Source organism: Dunckerocampus dactyliophorus, chromosome 15 (genome assembly GCF_027744805.1).
Source record: "Dunckerocampus dactyliophorus isolate RoL2022-P2 chromosome 15, RoL_Ddac_1.1, whole genome shotgun sequence".
NCBI lineage: Eukaryota > Metazoa > Chordata > Actinopteri > Syngnathiformes > Syngnathidae > Dunckerocampus > Dunckerocampus dactyliophorus.
The window spans coordinates 22,926,624-22,944,278 of record NC_072833.1 but is presented as its reverse complement, the minus strand read 5'-3'; the positions used below and the strand labels follow the sequence as shown (position 1 = coordinate 22,944,278).

The 17,655-nt window shown below is 40.1% G+C and overlaps 1 protein-coding gene across 4 annotated transcripts in view; it reads right to left on the bottom strand.

Moving 5' to 3' along the window:
• The window catches only part of LOC129168556 (regulator of G-protein signaling 12-like), a 70,146-nt gene that overhangs the window by 27,356 nt on the left and 25,135 nt on the right, over positions 1–17,655 (bottom strand). For all 4 annotated transcript variants that reach the window (XM_054754002.1, XM_054754005.1, XM_054754004.1 and 1 more), the window contains 6 exons: positions 8,995–9,016; positions 7,029–7,192; positions 6,808–6,900; positions 4,083–4,226; positions 597–779; positions 366–516 (listed from right to left, as the gene is read on the bottom strand). In XM_054754002.1, the coding sequence (XP_054609977.1) occupies positions 366–516; positions 597–779; positions 4,083–4,226; positions 6,808–6,900; positions 7,029–7,192; positions 8,995–9,016 (757 nt within the window). The remainder of the gene's footprint in view (positions 1–365; positions 517–596; positions 780–4,082; positions 4,227–6,807; positions 6,901–7,028; positions 7,193–8,994; positions 9,017–17,655) is intronic.

The following is a 17,655-nucleotide window of genomic DNA, read 5'->3' as shown; positions in this document are numbered from 1 at the left end:
ATTTCCCATAATGCTGGCATATATTTTTTCAGTTGTTTTGCTCATTTTGACCCCAAATGTGCAGAATCGAGGGTAAAAAATTGCATTGTGCTGGCTGAAGAAGCAGAAATAAAAGTTTTGCTATACTGCTCGTGCGGATTCACTTATTTTTATTACATTGGCATTGCATTTTGTTGATTTTCATGCACCACCTAAGAGAAAGTAGTGCTTTTGTGCTGGAAAAATAATAAGAAAATCTGTTTGGCTGTACTGCTGTCGTGATGGGCTTATTTTTAAAAGTGGCATTGCATTTTGTTGATAGAGTCTTTGGGTAAAATATTGTCATTGTGCTGGCTAAAAAAGCTTGTGTTGCATGTTACACTCACCGAGGTTAATGTCTCCAATGTCCTTCTTCTTGGGACCCTTCCCAAAGCTCCGGTTGCGGGACCACGAAAAGAAGATGCCGCGTTTTTTGTCCACGCTTTCATCTCTGCTGTCCTCGTTAAGCGATCTCCCCGACCTCTGTTTCCTGGCCTCCTGCATGGTAAGACCGCCTTAATTAAAATAGCTAAACTAATAGCAAAACAAGTGATCAGTTTTTTTTTTAATTTAAGTACCTTCTTTGGTGTGGAAAGGGTAGAGCGGTCTGAGCTAGCGCTGTGTTTGGATGGCGCAGGACTGCAGGGGATCTGGTAGGGGTCTGGCAAGGGTAGGCCGTCCACCTCGGCGTGCATACACTCCTGATAAAGTGATGACTTGAGGAATCGTGAATAACTGTCGAACTTCATCAGGTTGAAGATCTGTAAAATAAAATGTAAAAAAGATGTGAAAAATGATTTGCTATTTGTGGCATCATAAACTGTTGATTGTGGCCCAAACGTCAAAAAACATTTCTGCTCCACAGCTTTGTTGATTTTGACCGAATAATTAATAAAAAAACAATCTGGCAATAGAAGTAGACAAACACCAAACACCGTCATTCTTGCACTTTATTTGTTGATTTTGAACCACAAATGTGCAGAATCCACAAATCGCCAAGTGCTGGCAAAGGAAGTAGACATGCACCAAATTACAGCCAATACTGCACTTTATTTCAGTAAGTATGACTAAAAATTATTACTGCTGTACAGGTTTTTTGGATTTTGAACTCAAAAATGTGCAGAATCTACAAATTAATCACAAACTGAAGAAAGAAGTAGACAAATGCCAAATAATCATAATTCCTGCACTTTATTTCAATAATCTGGCACAAAAAGGTTTGCTATAGTTCGGCTTTGTTGATTTTGAAACAAAAATGTGCAGAATCCACAAATTGAAAAACACTGGCAAAAGAAATAGACGGGCAAATAATGGTCAATACTGCATGATATTTAGAGAAATATGACAAAAAATGATGAATACTGTACAGGTTTGTTGAGTTTGACTGCAAAAATGTGCAGAATCTACAAATTAATCACAAACTGCTGGCAAAAGAAATAGATAACCGCCAAATAATCGTCATTCCTCTACTTTACTTGAGAACTCTGGCAAGAAAAATGACCGTATTTTCACGACCATAAGTTGCACGTAAAAGTCTTAAATTTTGTCCAAAATGGACGGGGCGCCTTATATGTGTACCGAGTTCCAAAATCTGTAAGTGTTGCTGTGTGACTTTTACGACTGACTGGGAGCGTCTCCTGCCGACACGCAGTTTATATAGAGGAAAGGTGGACGTGACTGAGGACGCTAAAGGCACGCCCCCAGTAGATATACAGTATAGGTATATTTTATGAAACGGCGCCATCTATCCGTCCGGGCAAGGACTACCGTGGCGCAGCAACATCCAGTGGATTACAAGGAAAGCTGGCCATCTTACACTCCTACTGCAGTTAAAACATTGCAGACATCCAGCCCAACTACATCACCAACATGGACGACATGCTGCTCACTTTCGACATCCCAGTGAACTACACTGTAGAGAAGGGGACCAGCACGGTAGCGATACACACAACGGGGCACGAGAATTCGGCTTTTACTGTTGTGCGCTTCGTTGCCATGGTAATGGACAGAAACTGCCACATGTGGTGATTTTTAAGAGGAAGACACTGCCTAAAGAAAAGTTTCCAGCCGGACCATTCAAAAGCGCTGGAAGGACGAGGAGAAAATGGCTGAGTGGCTGAGTGGCTGAGTGACGTGTCCGGAAAGAGACCAGATGTTTTTTTCCCACGCGTCACTGTCCCTGTGTATCTGACCCAATGCGTGCCCATCACACAGCCGCTGTGAAAAACCAAGTGCAGCAAATTAACTCGGAGCTTGACATCATTCTGGAAGACTTGACGAAGGAACTCCAAACGCTGGACATCGGTTCAAACACGGCGTTTAAAGTGAAGTTGTGAGCGGTGTGGGAGCGATGGATGACAGCTAGTGAACACAGCTTCACTAAGACTGGGAGGCAGTGCTGGCCGAGTGACGCCACAATTTGTGAATGGATTGTGGATGCTTGGGCTAACGTGTCTGATGCACTGTTGTTCGAGCTTTCGCAAAAGCCAGCATCATTTCTGAGGCGCCGCACGGCAACGAGACTGACTCTGACAATGACGAAAGGGAACCTGGCGTGTTTGATGGAGAACTTGCCCCGCTGTTCATTTGGGATACAAAAGATGAGGACTTTGATGGATTTGTGGATGAGGATTGATTAAAAAATAACGTGAGTACATTGTTAAATACTTCAATAAAGTACAACCGAACTCAGCGTTGCTCCGGCTGGCTTTTTAAAAACATACAATAGCATGCATGCTAGCGTATTGTAGCGTCACTGGGAGCACTTCCTGTTCCCCAGCGTGCTTTGCGGTACTGTTTTGGTGCAAATGCTCTTAAAGTTACATGTTTGAGCTACATAGTTGTTAGTTATTGTTCTGCAAAAATAGTAGTATTGTCTTGTCTGTTTTTGCGTTGCTGTGTGATGTTTTTAGTTGTGCACCATTACTGAGACTGTTGTGTTGAGTGATGACCGTCCTGATTTCTAGTGGGTTTGATCATCTGAATGAGAATTCTGCTCTTAATCTGTCCAAAGAAATAAAGCACCGTCACTTCCTCACTGACTTTTGAGCGACACGGTATGTTTTAGCGTGCATACATGTTACGTATGTTTGACCATACCTGCGCCCAATAATATGGTGTACCTTGTGTATGTGTTAAATACAAAAATAGCACCTGTAACTGAGACTTTGCAAATTCGCAAAAATTTGCAGTCATTTCACAAGAATAAAGTCAAAATATCAAAAGAAAAAAGTTGCAATCGAACAAGAAAAAGTTGGAATTTTACGAGAATAACATAATATGAAGAAATGTAATGTCATTTTAGTAGCATAAAGTAGAAAAAGTAAAAAGATGTTTTTAAGTTGCAATATTATGAGAATTAAACAAAACAAAAAGTTTAAATTTTTCGAAAATAAGGTTGGGGGAAAAGTTACAATATCATGGGACTAAGTTCAAAGTATTAGGAATAAAGTCATAATATTACAAGAAGAACATTTACAAGAAAAAATTTGAAATGCACCCTACAATATGGAAAAAACAGGTGTAATTTTATGAGAAAAAAGTCAAAATAAAGAGAAAAAAGTGTCTCCTAATGAGAAAAAAGGCGAAATTTTACGAGATTAAACTCATAATATGACGAGGAACGATAATGTAATTTTTAGTCACATGGAGTTTAAATATTAAAGAGAAAGTACTTTTAAAAAAAATCATAATATTAAGAGAAACAAACAAAACTAAATAAAGTTGAACCTAATTTTTTGAAAATTAGGTTGGGGAATAAAGGGAATAAAGTCCAAATATTATGGGAATAAAGTCGTAATATTGAAGAAAATTTACGAAGATTATTTAAGAAAAAAGCTTATATGTTTGGGAAAAAAAGTAGCAAAAATGGGAAAAAAGAGCCAAGTTGATGCTATACAATATATAACTGTACGATAATGGACTTTTTCAGCTACTGTATATCACAAAGCTGAGATACGGTATGTTAGTTTGTGTTGATACTGTATCTTTAAACACAGATGTCTAAATGTTGTTGTTTTTTTGTTTTGTTTTTTACATGGTGACTAAATGGGTCTGTCGCTAACCTGCAGCTGCTGCGTCTTGAACATGTCGGGCCGTGGTGATGTAAGGACGTCGTCGGCCAGCTGAGCTTGGCTGTCGATGTTGACTGGCATGGTGGCCTTGCTGGACAGGAAGCTGTTGTAGATTTCTCCGGCTCGCTGGGAAAGCTGCGGAAAAAAATTGCAATGATTTTTGCTGGCAAAAGAAGCAGAGACACCACAAATCGTGATGCCTGATCGTTGCTCCGTGAAATGCAGCTCAAAACATCATATATTATGTACCACATTGTTGCTTTTGATCCATAATATGCCAAATCTGGATTTAGATGGCATTGTGTACTGGCTAAAGAACAAAAGGAAATGTACTTTTTGACAATATGGATTGTATTATTATTTTGGCCGCAAAATGTGCCAAATGTGAACATAAATGGCGCCGTGCTGGCTAGGTAAATACTCAACTCAACTTTCAACTCAACTCAAGAGTTTTATTGTCATATGCACAGTAAAACAGGTAGTTCTGCTATGCAATGAAATTCTTGTTCTGTTCATTCTCCCAAAAAAAGAAAAACACAAGAAAATGAATAAGAACATAAGAAACATAAATACCAATAAATTAAGCAACAAGAACAGAAGAGACATTAATACCAATGAATAAATAAATAAATAAATAAATAAATAAATAAATAAAGTGCTATGAGTGTGTGCGTGTGTTGCGTGCGGCGTGTGTGAGTGCTTCGTTGAGAAACCTGATGGCCTGTGGGTAAAAGCTGTTTGCCAGCCTTGTGGTCCTGGACTTCAAACTCCTGTAGCGTCTGCCTGACGGTAGGAGTGTGAATAATAAGTGTTGTGGTTGTGTGCTGTCCTTGATGAGGTTGTGTTTTCTTCGTCGGACTCTAGATTTATAAATGTCTTGCAGTGAGGGGAGGGCTGCCCCAACAATGTTCTGTGAGGTCTTGATCACCCGCTGGAGTGCCTTCCTATCACATGTTGTACAGTTACCGTACCAAGCAGTGATGGAGGCGGTAAGGACACTTTCCATAGTGCATCTATAGAAGCAACTGAGGATTTTGGTGGACATGCCAAATTTCCTCAGTCTTCTCAGGAAGTACAGTCTCCTTTGGGACTTCTTGATAACTTGTTGGGTGTTGTGAGACCAGGTGAGGTCCTCGCTGATGTATGTGCCAAGGAACTTGAAGGTTTTCACCCTCTCCACCTCAGTCTCATCAATAAACAGGGGTTTATGCGGCTCCTTTTCCCTTGTTCTTGGGTCAATGATCATCTCTTCAGTTTTATCTGTATTGAGATGGAGATTGTTATCATGACACCAAGCTATGAGGTCCGCCACCTCTCTTCTGTATGATGTTTCAACACCATCAGTGATCAGGCCGATGACTGTAGTGTCATCCGCAAATTTAATGATGCTGGTGTTGTGGGAGGCCACGCAATCATGGGCGAAGAGCGTGTAGAGGAGTGGACTCAGCACACACCCCTGTGGGGTCCCACTGCTCACAATTCTTGAGCTGGATGTGCGATTGTGGACTCTGACTGACTGGGGCCTGCCTGTGAGAAAGTTAAACACCCAGTTACAGAGGGAGGGAGACAGGCCAAGTGTGAGGAGCTTATCTGTGGGTTTGTGGGGGCTGACTGTATTAAATGCAGAGCTGTAGTCTATAAATAGCATTCTGACAAATGTGTCCTATATGTATGTAAACAATATAATAATAATATAAAATAATATATGTATGTAACAAGTTGGTTTGAGAAATCCAAATTGTGCTCTGTTGAATTTTACCGTAAATGTGCCAAATCCAAACATAAATGGCGTTGTGGTGTGGCTAAAGAGTACAAATATTTTTTTAGACGGGATCAGCTTCTTTTTGTTCATCCCAACTGAAAACTAGTGATTTGGAAATCGCTAAATGCCGTTGTCATGTTGGACAAGGATCATTTTTTGTGGGGATGGGCTTATTATTGAAAATCCAATCTGTTAAACTTGATATAAAAAGTGCCCAATCTGGACATAAATGGTAATGTTGTGCTGGCTAAAGTAGAGGACAAATTGTCTTTTTATATTGCTGGGATGGACTAATTGTTGAAAATCACAATTGACTTTTCTGTTGATTTTGACTCACAATGTACCAATCTGGACATAAGTGGCGTCGTTCAGCTGGCTTTGGTTGGGGTTAGTTTTGAAAGTCTAAATGGTGCTCTGTTGATTTCAAAACAAAATGTGGCAAATCTGGATGTAAATGGTGTTGTGCTGCTGGCTGTTTTTGCCAAAACAGGATTGTCTTTGGTCATTCGAACTGCATTCTGTTGATTCTGAGTCAGAATGTGCCACATTTCAGCATACTGTAAATGATGTTGTGGTGCTGGCAAAAGTACTGTAAGTGACTATGGCGTTATGGCTGGGATGGGCTTATTTTTGAAAGTCTGAATGGCATTTTGTTGATTTTTACTCAAAATAGGACAAATCTGGACATAAATGATGTTGTTGTGCCGGCTAAAGAAGTAATAATTTATTGTCTTTTTCCTGGGATGGACTTAGTTTTGAAATCCCAGTGTGCATTCTGTTGATTTTGACAAATCAGGAAATAATTGGTGTTGTCGTGCTGGCTAAAAAAGCAGACCAATCCTTATTTTGCTCTGATGCCCTTATTTTTGTAAATCCAATCTGCATTCTGTTGGTTTTCAACCCCAGTATGTGCCAGTATGTGGTGCTGGTTAAAGAAGCTGGTGGTGGACCTACCTGTTTTTTATCATTTGCAGGAACATGGCTGAAGTATTCACAGGCTTGCCAGAACAAGATATTCTCCTCACTAAATTCCTTCTTGAGAAATTCCTGCAAAGACAAAAAATAACGACTTATGTGAGCGCTACTGCTTATGAAAATATATCATTGGATGTGATGTTGGCGACGTGTGGGTGAGAGGTCAAACGTTGTAGCCCAAGAAGCTGCGTTGATCATACCGAAAAGTAGCGTACGCCCACCGGATCCTGGAGGAGGCGCTCGAAGCAGGCGGCCCAGCTGGCTACGCGTTGTTCCGGAAGATTCCGATGGCCACTCGGGAGGCTGCCATTACTGTTCAGGCTGCTGTGGCTGCAGCATCCCTGCAACTGGACACCGCTGTAATCTGCCAAAATGACACCAATGTAAATGTATTAAAAAAATGCACCCACTATTTATTCAATAATTGGAATTAGCCGGGAAAATTATGAATGAAAAACTATTACCGCTCAACAATGCTTGACTTCCAACACTTGAAAAAGGACGTACTATAGCATAAACTCCAAAGGCGTCTTTGAACGCAATCCCTCATTTCTTATAATAACAAGGCTAACGTGTGATTCAAATGTTCTGCTACTATTAAAGAGGCTAATGTTAGGCAAATTGATTTTCAGACATGAGTAGTATATTTTAGGTCAGGGATGTCCAAACTTTTACAGAACAATGAAAGGATGCAAGGGCCACTTTGATATTTTCTAGAGATGCTAAGAAATACGGCCCACACAGGGCCATGTAGGTTTGGATTTTTTTATCTCCCTGAATAAAAAGTTTCATTTAAAAACTGCATTTTGTGTTCAGTTGTGCTGTCACTGACTCATATTTAAATGTGTTTGATGAGCTGAAACATTTAAGTGTGACAAACATGCAAAAAAATAAGAAACCAGGAAGGGGGCCAAAACGTTTTCACACCACTGTATACATATAATCCTGTCCTGTCATTAACTTTCTGTTCATAAAATACAGTAAAAATTGGCATATTCCAGATGTAGTGATTAATCATGATTAATTCATTTAAAAATGTGATTAAACATTTTAATCATTTGACTGGTCTAGTAAAAAATCGTGACAGAAAACTCAAACAATTGAGAATAAAGTAAGCAATGTTTAACTTTGTGAAGGCAACTGATGCTCGAAGGTGTTTTTTCTAGTACTAACATTCTAAAGCTAATATTAGCCACTTGGCAACATTAACTACCATTGAATGTATAGCCTAGCCTATCATAACCACACAATGACTCCAAATTGTCGCTCACTTCTCTGAGACTGCGTTTGCACCACAGACATGTACGCGCATTCCAGACAGCAGTGCGTGAAAGCCATGAACGCCGATCGTTTTATTCGGGCCAAACAAAAGTATTTACAAAATTTGACTTTGAATTGTGACAAATATAGACTTTTATTTGCTCAACATGTTCTTTTTGCATAATCATTTTAATTTGTGGTATATCTGTAATGTTTGATCGCTAACTGGACGTAATACATGAAGCGTGAGTCTAATGAACGCTACATAGCTATTTTGACTGACATATTACTCAGGTTATGTAGGCTACATACACAACGTTTGAGGAATTAAGTTGAATTGTGAATTATTGAATGATATCAACTGTTTCGATAACCTGTAAGCTTTGAAACTGTGAATGTGAAATACTAACCATTACTTTTTAGTACAGTCGTTTCAAAAGTTTACCGGTTAGATTGTACACACACATACAGTATATATATATATATATATATATATGTTATATTATAGTAAGAGATAGGTCATCTTGACTTGTAACTTGCATGCTGAAACACTCATATTTATAAATATACTAAATATCTCTATGTTTATAGTAGGAGGTTAGATCTTTGGGACTTGGTCATTTTTAAATGAGCTCACAGGCTGAAAAAGTGTGGGCCACCCCTGTGCTAGCCAGTTGGTCATCTTCTTATATATATTTTTTGGTTTACAAAAGTGTAATTTAGAGCCGAACAGGAACAGCAGAGCTTGTGGACGCAGTTAAGAAGACAAAAGGTGTTAGTAAAAGATTTTGTTGGAGAGCTAGCTATTTAGTGGGCGTACAAGAACAGCAACAGCTAGTCGTAGTTGGCAGATAATGGCTGAATAACAATTTACTTAAGAAGAACTGGAGTTAAATTGTTACTTACCGCCGTCAGAGGAAGCGGCCGACTGAAAGAGAGCAAAGAGAGACATGAGTGAGAGGCTGCCCTCATGACCTCCTCCAGGGTTTACACAAGAAGAAGATAGCAGCGTGTCTCCGGGCATCTTTTGCAACCTTTAGTGGCATAGTACCCTCTTCATTTGTATGAGGAATGGTGGGGGTGGTTGCGGGGCAGTTAGTCACACCTCCCTGAGGGTGGGAGGGCGTGAGGAGGATTCACCCCCTGCCCCCTTTTGTTTGAAAGTTGACGAGGGCTCATCAATGCAGTGGAACCTTCAATGATTTTAATGTGTGTTCTATTGGCTTGCTAATGGCAGCAGTCAGTGGGTTGGATGAGCATGGACATGTCCAACCATCCAAAAGGACAAGGACAACAAGGACAACAATTTGTGAGAAATTGAAATCACACTGTATGGCAGGGGTGTCCAAGCTTTTTCCCAGCGCGGGCCACATAATGAAAAACGAAAGGATGCAAGGGCCACTTTGATATTTAATTAGATGCTTAAAAGTTATATGTATTTCAAGAAAAAACTGCACCTCAGCTTTGTGATATAGGTGAAAAATCCAGACTTTCTCTTAAACAATCTTTGTAAATTTTCTTCTTATAATATTTTGACTTGATTTTGAATTTCTAAAAACTATTTCAAATTTTTTTTCTTGTAGATTTTCTTCTTGTAATTATGAGTTTATTTCCATATTTTTACTTTATCCTCATAATATTTTGACTTTTTCTGCAACCTCTGTTTTCCCCAAAATTAAAACTTTATTTGTTTCGTTTTTTAAAAATTACATTACGACTTGATATTTCAACTTTATGCTCCTATAATGACGTTATTATTCCACACAATATTACAACGTTATTCTCGTAAAATTACAACTTTTTCTTGTTAGTTTACAAATTTTTTTTAAATTTTGACTTTATTCTTGACAAATTATTGCAGATTTTTCCATTTTTGGTGTTTTTTTTTTTTTAAACAGTTTTTCTTTTAAAATAATATTTTTAGAATGTTTTGCAAGCCAATAAAAAAACAGCTATGGCCCCCAGGCCGCATTTTGGACAACCCCGCTGTTTATAAACATTGATAATTGCAAATGCATTGTTTGTTAAAGGTAAAGGTAACTGCACGTGTCTGACTGATTGATTTGTTTGTCTGAGCTAACTACTCCTGAACTGCTGCACACAAAGGCGAAAATCCGTCAAAACATGCACCCCTACTGTGTGTCCTGTGCCATCATTTTTCTGACAAATACACCACAACATGAGTGGTATTGACCTAAAAGTTGTCACCCACTGCAACTTTAGGTTGTCACCGCAAATAAAATGGCTAAAGATAAATGGCAAAAGATAAAAACATACTTTTCTATATAACTAATGCTTCGGTTTGTGCCAAGAAAAATATAAATGAGAAATGCTAATGCTAAAGCGGACAAGCATACTTTCTGTATCTTTACTGCCATATTTGCTGAGAAGAGTAGAAAATTATGAATGCTAATGCTAAACCCAAAGCTAAAAGTGACATGCCACTCATCATTTGAGAACTCAGAGACGGTGAAATTAGTATGAAAAGGCAAATGCTAAATGCTAAAAAAAAATGCTAAATGCTATTTATCAAGAAGAGCATGAAGGAGGGATGTCGGATATTGGGCCAATATCAGCAACAACAACAAAAAAATATCGGATTGCGTCGGCCTGCATCTCAAGTCTCTGACCTTGGCACTCCGATACAAGAGTTGATCCCAGACTTATGCCCCAGCATGTCTATCCAGCAGCGACCGGATAGAGCTTATGTGATCATAACAACAGTGTTTGCTAGCTAGCGTGCTAACAAAGTAGCAAGGAGTGATGTCAGCCATGTGGCAGTAAAAAGACTTTGCAGCTGAGTGCAAAACTTGGCATGCGCAAGTTTCCCGTGGTGGCACAAAACCAGGGGAACTTTAATGCGACCAACCTCATCGCGCATATGAAGGGCCATCACACGGGAAACTCCCACGGGACGGCAAATAGTCATTAGCTACAACAGAAAAGAGCGACAACCTGTCGGTGATGAGTAATGTCAGGCGTAAACCCTTTAATGAGCACCTCAAACCTTGCTATATTATGCCTAGCTTCCACTAAACTACACTCCAAATGCATAAAAAAGTACCACCATGTGGCCTGGAAGAGTATGAATATCATGGAAGAGTATGAATATGAATATCATATAAAGCTCAGAGAGAGGAGAAAGGTGCTTTTGGTCCGGACTGCTCAACTGTCGGGACCATCATGAAGGATAAAGATCATATTTTATTTTAAAGGATCTGCAACAGTAATAACAAAGCAGTGTAGTGGCCTCATTACTGAGCTGAAAAGTTATCTTCCTGATGCGTGGGCTGAGATTATAAAAGGAATAAAATGTAGAGAATTGTTATCTATTCTGCTTTTTTATTACTGCTTCATTAAATTCTTTATTTTGTGTACTTTATTTGTTCTGTGTACAGTGTGAGTGTTAATTTAGGTAGGATTTTTGACTTTCTGACTCTTGTTTTGTTTGTTTTTTGTAATATTATGACTTAAAAAAAAGTCTCTCTTTAATATTTCAACTTTATGCTATTGAAATGTTTTTCCTCGTAATATTACGACATTATTCTCGTAAAATTGAGACTTTTTCGTATTATACAATTCTTTTCCTTGTAATATTTAGACTTTATTGTAAAATGCGGAAAATGTGAAAACGCCGGCTTGTCGTTTTCGTGTAGACAGCTCTACACGAGAACATTGACGTCACCGACCCACTGCCACTTTGTCGCCGTCACGTGATCTTTGACGACAAGCCAACATAACATCTGAATATTTCGACGGACATGACTCCCATCAGTTGATATTCTCCTGATATTTTGTTGTCTTATACTCCATAATGACTCACAGAAGTAATTCCACTTCTCGTAAGTCAAGATGAGCCTCAGAAAGCGGAAGACAACAGACTTATGCGCATAGATTCTTTCTTCTTCTATGGTTTGGAGTGTCACGTGGTTCCGTCTGCGTGTCTGTTTACAGTGTCACATGTAGGTGTGTCTTGTGTATTACGTCGTTTTCACACAGTGATCCGATCCTGTCTGGATGCAACTATTTACTAATCCGGCACAGTATGGACGCAACTTTTTTTCAACCTGACAAAAGAAAAATCCCAAGAACGTTCCCGTGTGGACAGGGCCTTAGAGTGTGCCATGGGCCAATAAAAAAAACAAAGTTAAAATAAAGCACTTTGGACACACACATGCTCTATGTGCTGAGATGAGCATAAAATAAAATAATGGCTATTATAAAATAAATAATATAAATATAAATAATATAAATATAAATATAATAATAAATAAATAATAAAATAAAAAGAATGCTTATGCTGAATGGTAAAAACAAGGCTAAAAGGTAACAAAAGAATACTTTTCTATATAATTTGTGCCTCGGTAAGCACCAAGAACACAAAGTGAGGCAGGCACGGGCAATTTGGGGAATGCTAATGCTAAAGGCTAAAAACAATGTTAAAATTACAATAAACTTTCTGCAGGATTTATACCTCGATAAGTGCCGTTGTTGAACTGTTGCGCATGTTAAATGCTAATAACATACTTCCTGTAAAATGTATGCGCTCATCTGTGCTATAAAGCCCTCGATTGTGACCATATTGTTCCACTTTTGGGCATCAAACCAACACTAACCGCTTATACCACTAATTGTCTGTCGCAAGCCTCTTTTACATTTCCCCCTCTGTGCATATGGTCAACACCCAAAGAGCTAGAATGGACCATCTGTGAGTCCCTTTGGAGGATAAAAACAACCCCAAACCTCAAAAGTTTAACGACACAGCGTCGCCGTGAACACACGCGGTGACGTAACACTCCATCGCTACTTTTAGAAAGAAAAAAAAACATGACAAATCTTTATGTAAGGTAGGAAGGGAGCTAATCCTATCATGGTGGCACCTGTAAAGCTAGACATTTCCCAAATGCAATGGTAGCACAGCATATAGCAAGGGTTGGTTCATGCTAATGTGGTTAGCTGTTACCTATTAGATGTATTTATTCATGAGGCAGCACACACACACACACACACAAACGATTGGGTTTGGGTTTGATGACTCTATTGATGCACCACTGTGGGTGGCTACAAATAGTGGATCTTTGACCCCCCACCGCCCGAGAGTGCAAAGAGGAAGTGAAAGCCCCCCATGACCACTACTTCAGTAAGCAAGCCACAACCAAATGGGACGAAGCTCTCCTGCCATATAAAACAATGATTCTCAACTGGTGGGTCGAGACCCAAAAGTGGGTCGCGGAGACATTATTAGTGGGTCGCAGGTCTTTGCCTGGGCAAAAAATAAACGAGCATGTGTAACCCGCCCTGCTTCACACTGGACCTTCCCAATGGGAGACGAGAGCGCCGACCACACGACCAAAAGCCTGGACTGTCGACCGCGTGTTCAGCGCAGCTCTCAAGGCAGACGGAGCGAGGTTTTACCAACGTACACTTGCGCAGCCTCACAGGCTGGCATCCGTTACACATGTAATGACCTGATGCCCCCGGATGCACCTTATGTTCATCAGCTAGCCGGCTGCAAAACCGAAACAGTCCCTTTAAATATAAAATATTTCAACCGTTTTGAGTTTTAAAAATTCCGCCATTTGGGTTGCCGCATGTCACTGAAGGGTGATGGTGGGTCCTGCAGCAAAACCAGTTAGATTTTTGATCTTTGATATGTGTTTTTGCAGTTGGTCCTTTAAGACAACAGAGAATAAAGAACCTCTAGCCCCCTTCCCACCGCAGGAACCTTTTCAGCAACATTCCTATTTACCCTGGTATTTTGAAATATTGGTTTGAATCTGCGCTTGGGCATCTCTGTGTGGAGTTTGCATGTTCTCACTGTGCGTGCGTGGGTTTTCTTCGGGTAGTACAATTTCCTCCCACATTCCAAAAACATGCATGTTAGGTTAATTGGAGACTCTAAATTGTCCATAGGTATGAATGTGAGTGTGAATGGTTGTTTGTCTATATGTGCCCTGCCATTCACTGGGGACCAGTCCAGGATGTAGCCTGCCTCTTGCCCTAAAGTCAACAGGGGTAGGCTCCAGCATACCCCCGCGACCCTCGTGAGGACAAGCGATATAGAAAATGCATGGATTTTGAAATGTCCCACTGAGCTCCTGTCCACACGAATCCGGATATTTTGAAACCGCTTATTTTTTCATGTGTTTTGGCCTCTCAATCACACGCATATGGAGGTTTCTGTCCTAAAAAACAGAGCTTTTGGAAAACTCCGGCCAGGGTGAAGATTTTTCTAAACTCTGGCTTCAGCATATTCCTGTGGATGGTGCAAACACAGCTTTTGGTTTGTTGCTGACAGAAGTAACAATTACTGTATGCGCCGTTATTTCCACATTAGATAAGTATTATTTAATGTGTGCAATGGCTAACATAACATTGCTGCTTTCGAGCATGCTGAAATGACTTTTTGTGTGTATAAAAGCAAACATAAGCATACTTTCGCTGAACATTGACGAACGAAGGACGCTATACCGCTGCTGTTTTGCTCGCTAAACGGTTCTGACACCCCCGTCAGCGATGGCAATTTGGGACGAGACCTGATCGGCCCTGTAGCTGGTGGGACAACTTGTTATTTTGGAAGAATGGCGTGGAAATGTTAGCATGGCAAAAATCTTTTGATTGCGTTTGAATGAGCTGCGCCGCCCACTCATTGAACGCTTCCATGTTATATATGCTTTCCTTGTTCTGCATTAAATATTGTCGCGGAGGCAATTAAACAAGGACAATTTGCCAGACACACAATTATTTCAGCAATGATAGCGTCACAGCCAATGAAGTTTTTCTTGATTGATAAAATGAACTACACTTCTCAGGACTCAGGCGCATGAGCTCCCAATGAACTGGTCCGCTGGGAAGAAATGCATTATGGGATATTATTGTATATTGTATCTTTTGGGATATTATTGTACATTTCTTAGCTACTTTTTTGTTAAGTTGCTGTGTGATTATTTTATCTTCTGTCTAAGATGACACCGTGAGTCAAACTGTTATACTGAGTAATGACCTCCTGCAATTTCCAATGGGTTGACAAGCTTGTCGTGAGTTCCCTTATAGCTTGTGATTGGCTCCCGCCAAAGAAAGAGCGACCGTTTCCTCACTGACTTGCGAGTGGCACAGTATTTAAACAACTAGTTGTAGTTTTGAAGTATAAGAGATGTCACAAGATTAGATCATGGTCACAAATTAGCCACGCCGCTGTATAATCCGCAGGGTTCAAAGTTTAAGAACAAAGTAGCGGCTTATACACCGGAAATTACGATGTATGTAAATGGAGTGTTGTTGGTGCTTTTTGGAGGTTTTCTCAGAAGACTTTTTACAAGTAGGAGGAATAGGCACTTTTCATTACGTGCATTCTTAGCTGCGTCTTTTTAGATGTTTTATACTGTATATTTAGTACACACAGAAATGAGAACGACATACAGTATGTGTTCATGTCTCACATGAGGATTGTGGATGATGGGCAAAATTGAAAAAAAAAAAGACTGTAAATCTCCACTTGATGCTTGACAGTCGCCCAGAAAAATGGCATGCACCTCGCAGCAGCGTAGCAAGCGAATAGCCCAGACAGGAACATGAGGTGCATTCAGACATTGGGTACGTTATTTTTTATCTATTTTTTTCCCCAGGCAAAGACCCGCAACCCACGGAAAACGGCTCCACAACCCACTTTTGGGTCCCGACCCACCAGGTGAGAACCACCGAGGAACTTTGACTCGTGCATTCATAGTAAAAAAAAAAAACAGCAGTAGTGTATTCTCCTCATGCTTGTCAAGGCATGTTTTTTCCATTAATGCTAGCTGACTATGTGCTGTATACTTTACTCCCATAGTTTTTACAGTACACGTACAAGTAGCAGAGGACAAACTAGCTACAGTAGCTAGGTAGCCAGCTAAAGACGCAGTGTACTTACAGTGTTGAAGTTCCAGCTCCTCTTAAAGGAAAGTCTCTTTTTGAGACTCATTGTTCCCTTGACTACTCTGGGCGCTGAGCGAGAAGTATTGTGCATACCTGAACACTCCCCACCCAAAACCATGTCTGTGCACGTCAGGGGGGAAAAAAAAAAGGGGGGGGGGGGGATTTGACATGGCAGCTGTTGCCACGGCAACCCTTACAGATGATACATACAGTGACAAGAAGGAATCATATGAATTTAATACCCCCCTTCCTCGTCTTCACTAAACCACTACGCCCCCCGCCCCCATTTCTGCCTTTTAGCTGCCAGTACTGTGGTCTCGCTTCGCTTGAGAGAGCAGGAAAATACACAGTCTCAATAAAGTGAAACCATATGGACTTTTTCTTCAATACTTTGAGAGCTCAAGTCGGAGCTCACAATATGTCAGCTAGCAGCACAGGGGTGTCGATTAATTGGGGCATGGTGTTATTTTGAACAGAGCCCACTATGTACTGTATTATTTGAAGAAATGCTGTGTTTAGTCAAGCTAAATGAGCATTTTCTGAGTGGACAGGGCAATTAATTGGTGTATCGTCTCTAATTTTAGCAGAGCCTGGTATTTATTTGAGGAAATGTGATGTTTAGTCAAGTGGGGCTTAGTTGTTTGAAGCTGCAAAGTTGATTAACTGGGGCATGGCTTCTATTTAAAATGAAGCCCACTATTTATTTGAGGAATTTCTGTATTTCGTAGAAGTAGAAACAAATCGCCTCAAGTAGAGCTTCTTTTTACAGAGATACAGAGCTCCAGAGTGCGACGAAATGGTGACATTTTGTGACAAAAATACTGTATGAGACATTGCGAGTGAATTTTTCATCTACTCGCACATGTGCGACCAGATAAAAATACGTATTCCGTATTGAGTTGACCAGGGACGTCCCTTATTATGGTGACAATGAAAAGCAGTCTATAAAATGTGTCGTCAATTGACCACAGCTTCTCACAGTGTATGTAGGTCTAGCGATGCCAGCGTGTGTGATTCGCATTGAAGTTCGACTATTCTACCATATTTGTTTACACATTTTGCCTGGCTCCACTGACTTTCTGGTGGAAGCTATCTAAATTGCTTATAGTTACTTGCCTAGTCTCTGGTCACTTAACTGCTTAACTGCTCTCGTCACCATTATAATAATTATGTCTTGTCTTTCAAACACTAGTTGTGTGTCTAAGTTGTTCAACATAAACACGTAGTGTGTCCTGGGCCATGTTGCACGCAAGTAGGATTGAGACATCCAGGATAAATGACTGAGCTGAGCTCAACCAACCCAAAGCAACAGCATCTAGGCTTAATTGGTTGCACAAAGCCCAAGCCAGGATGAGTAGACAGGGATTAATTAAGCCAGGTGAAACCAATCCCGGATCAGTGCACGTACGTGGCTTACTTAAATAGACCCCTTAAATAGACGCGATATGCAATACTTTGTGCGAAAGTAGTTCACAAATACATACACAATGCTCCGCTAAAACCATCATAATTTAAATCCAAATAGTTAATTCATGTTATGCTTGTTGCTTGTTTAACAAATCAGAAACAGCGGTGTACAGTAATATCTATGAGCTCTTTATCGCTTCATTAGCACATCACCATCACTCTCTCGTAGCTTTAACAGTGTGTAAG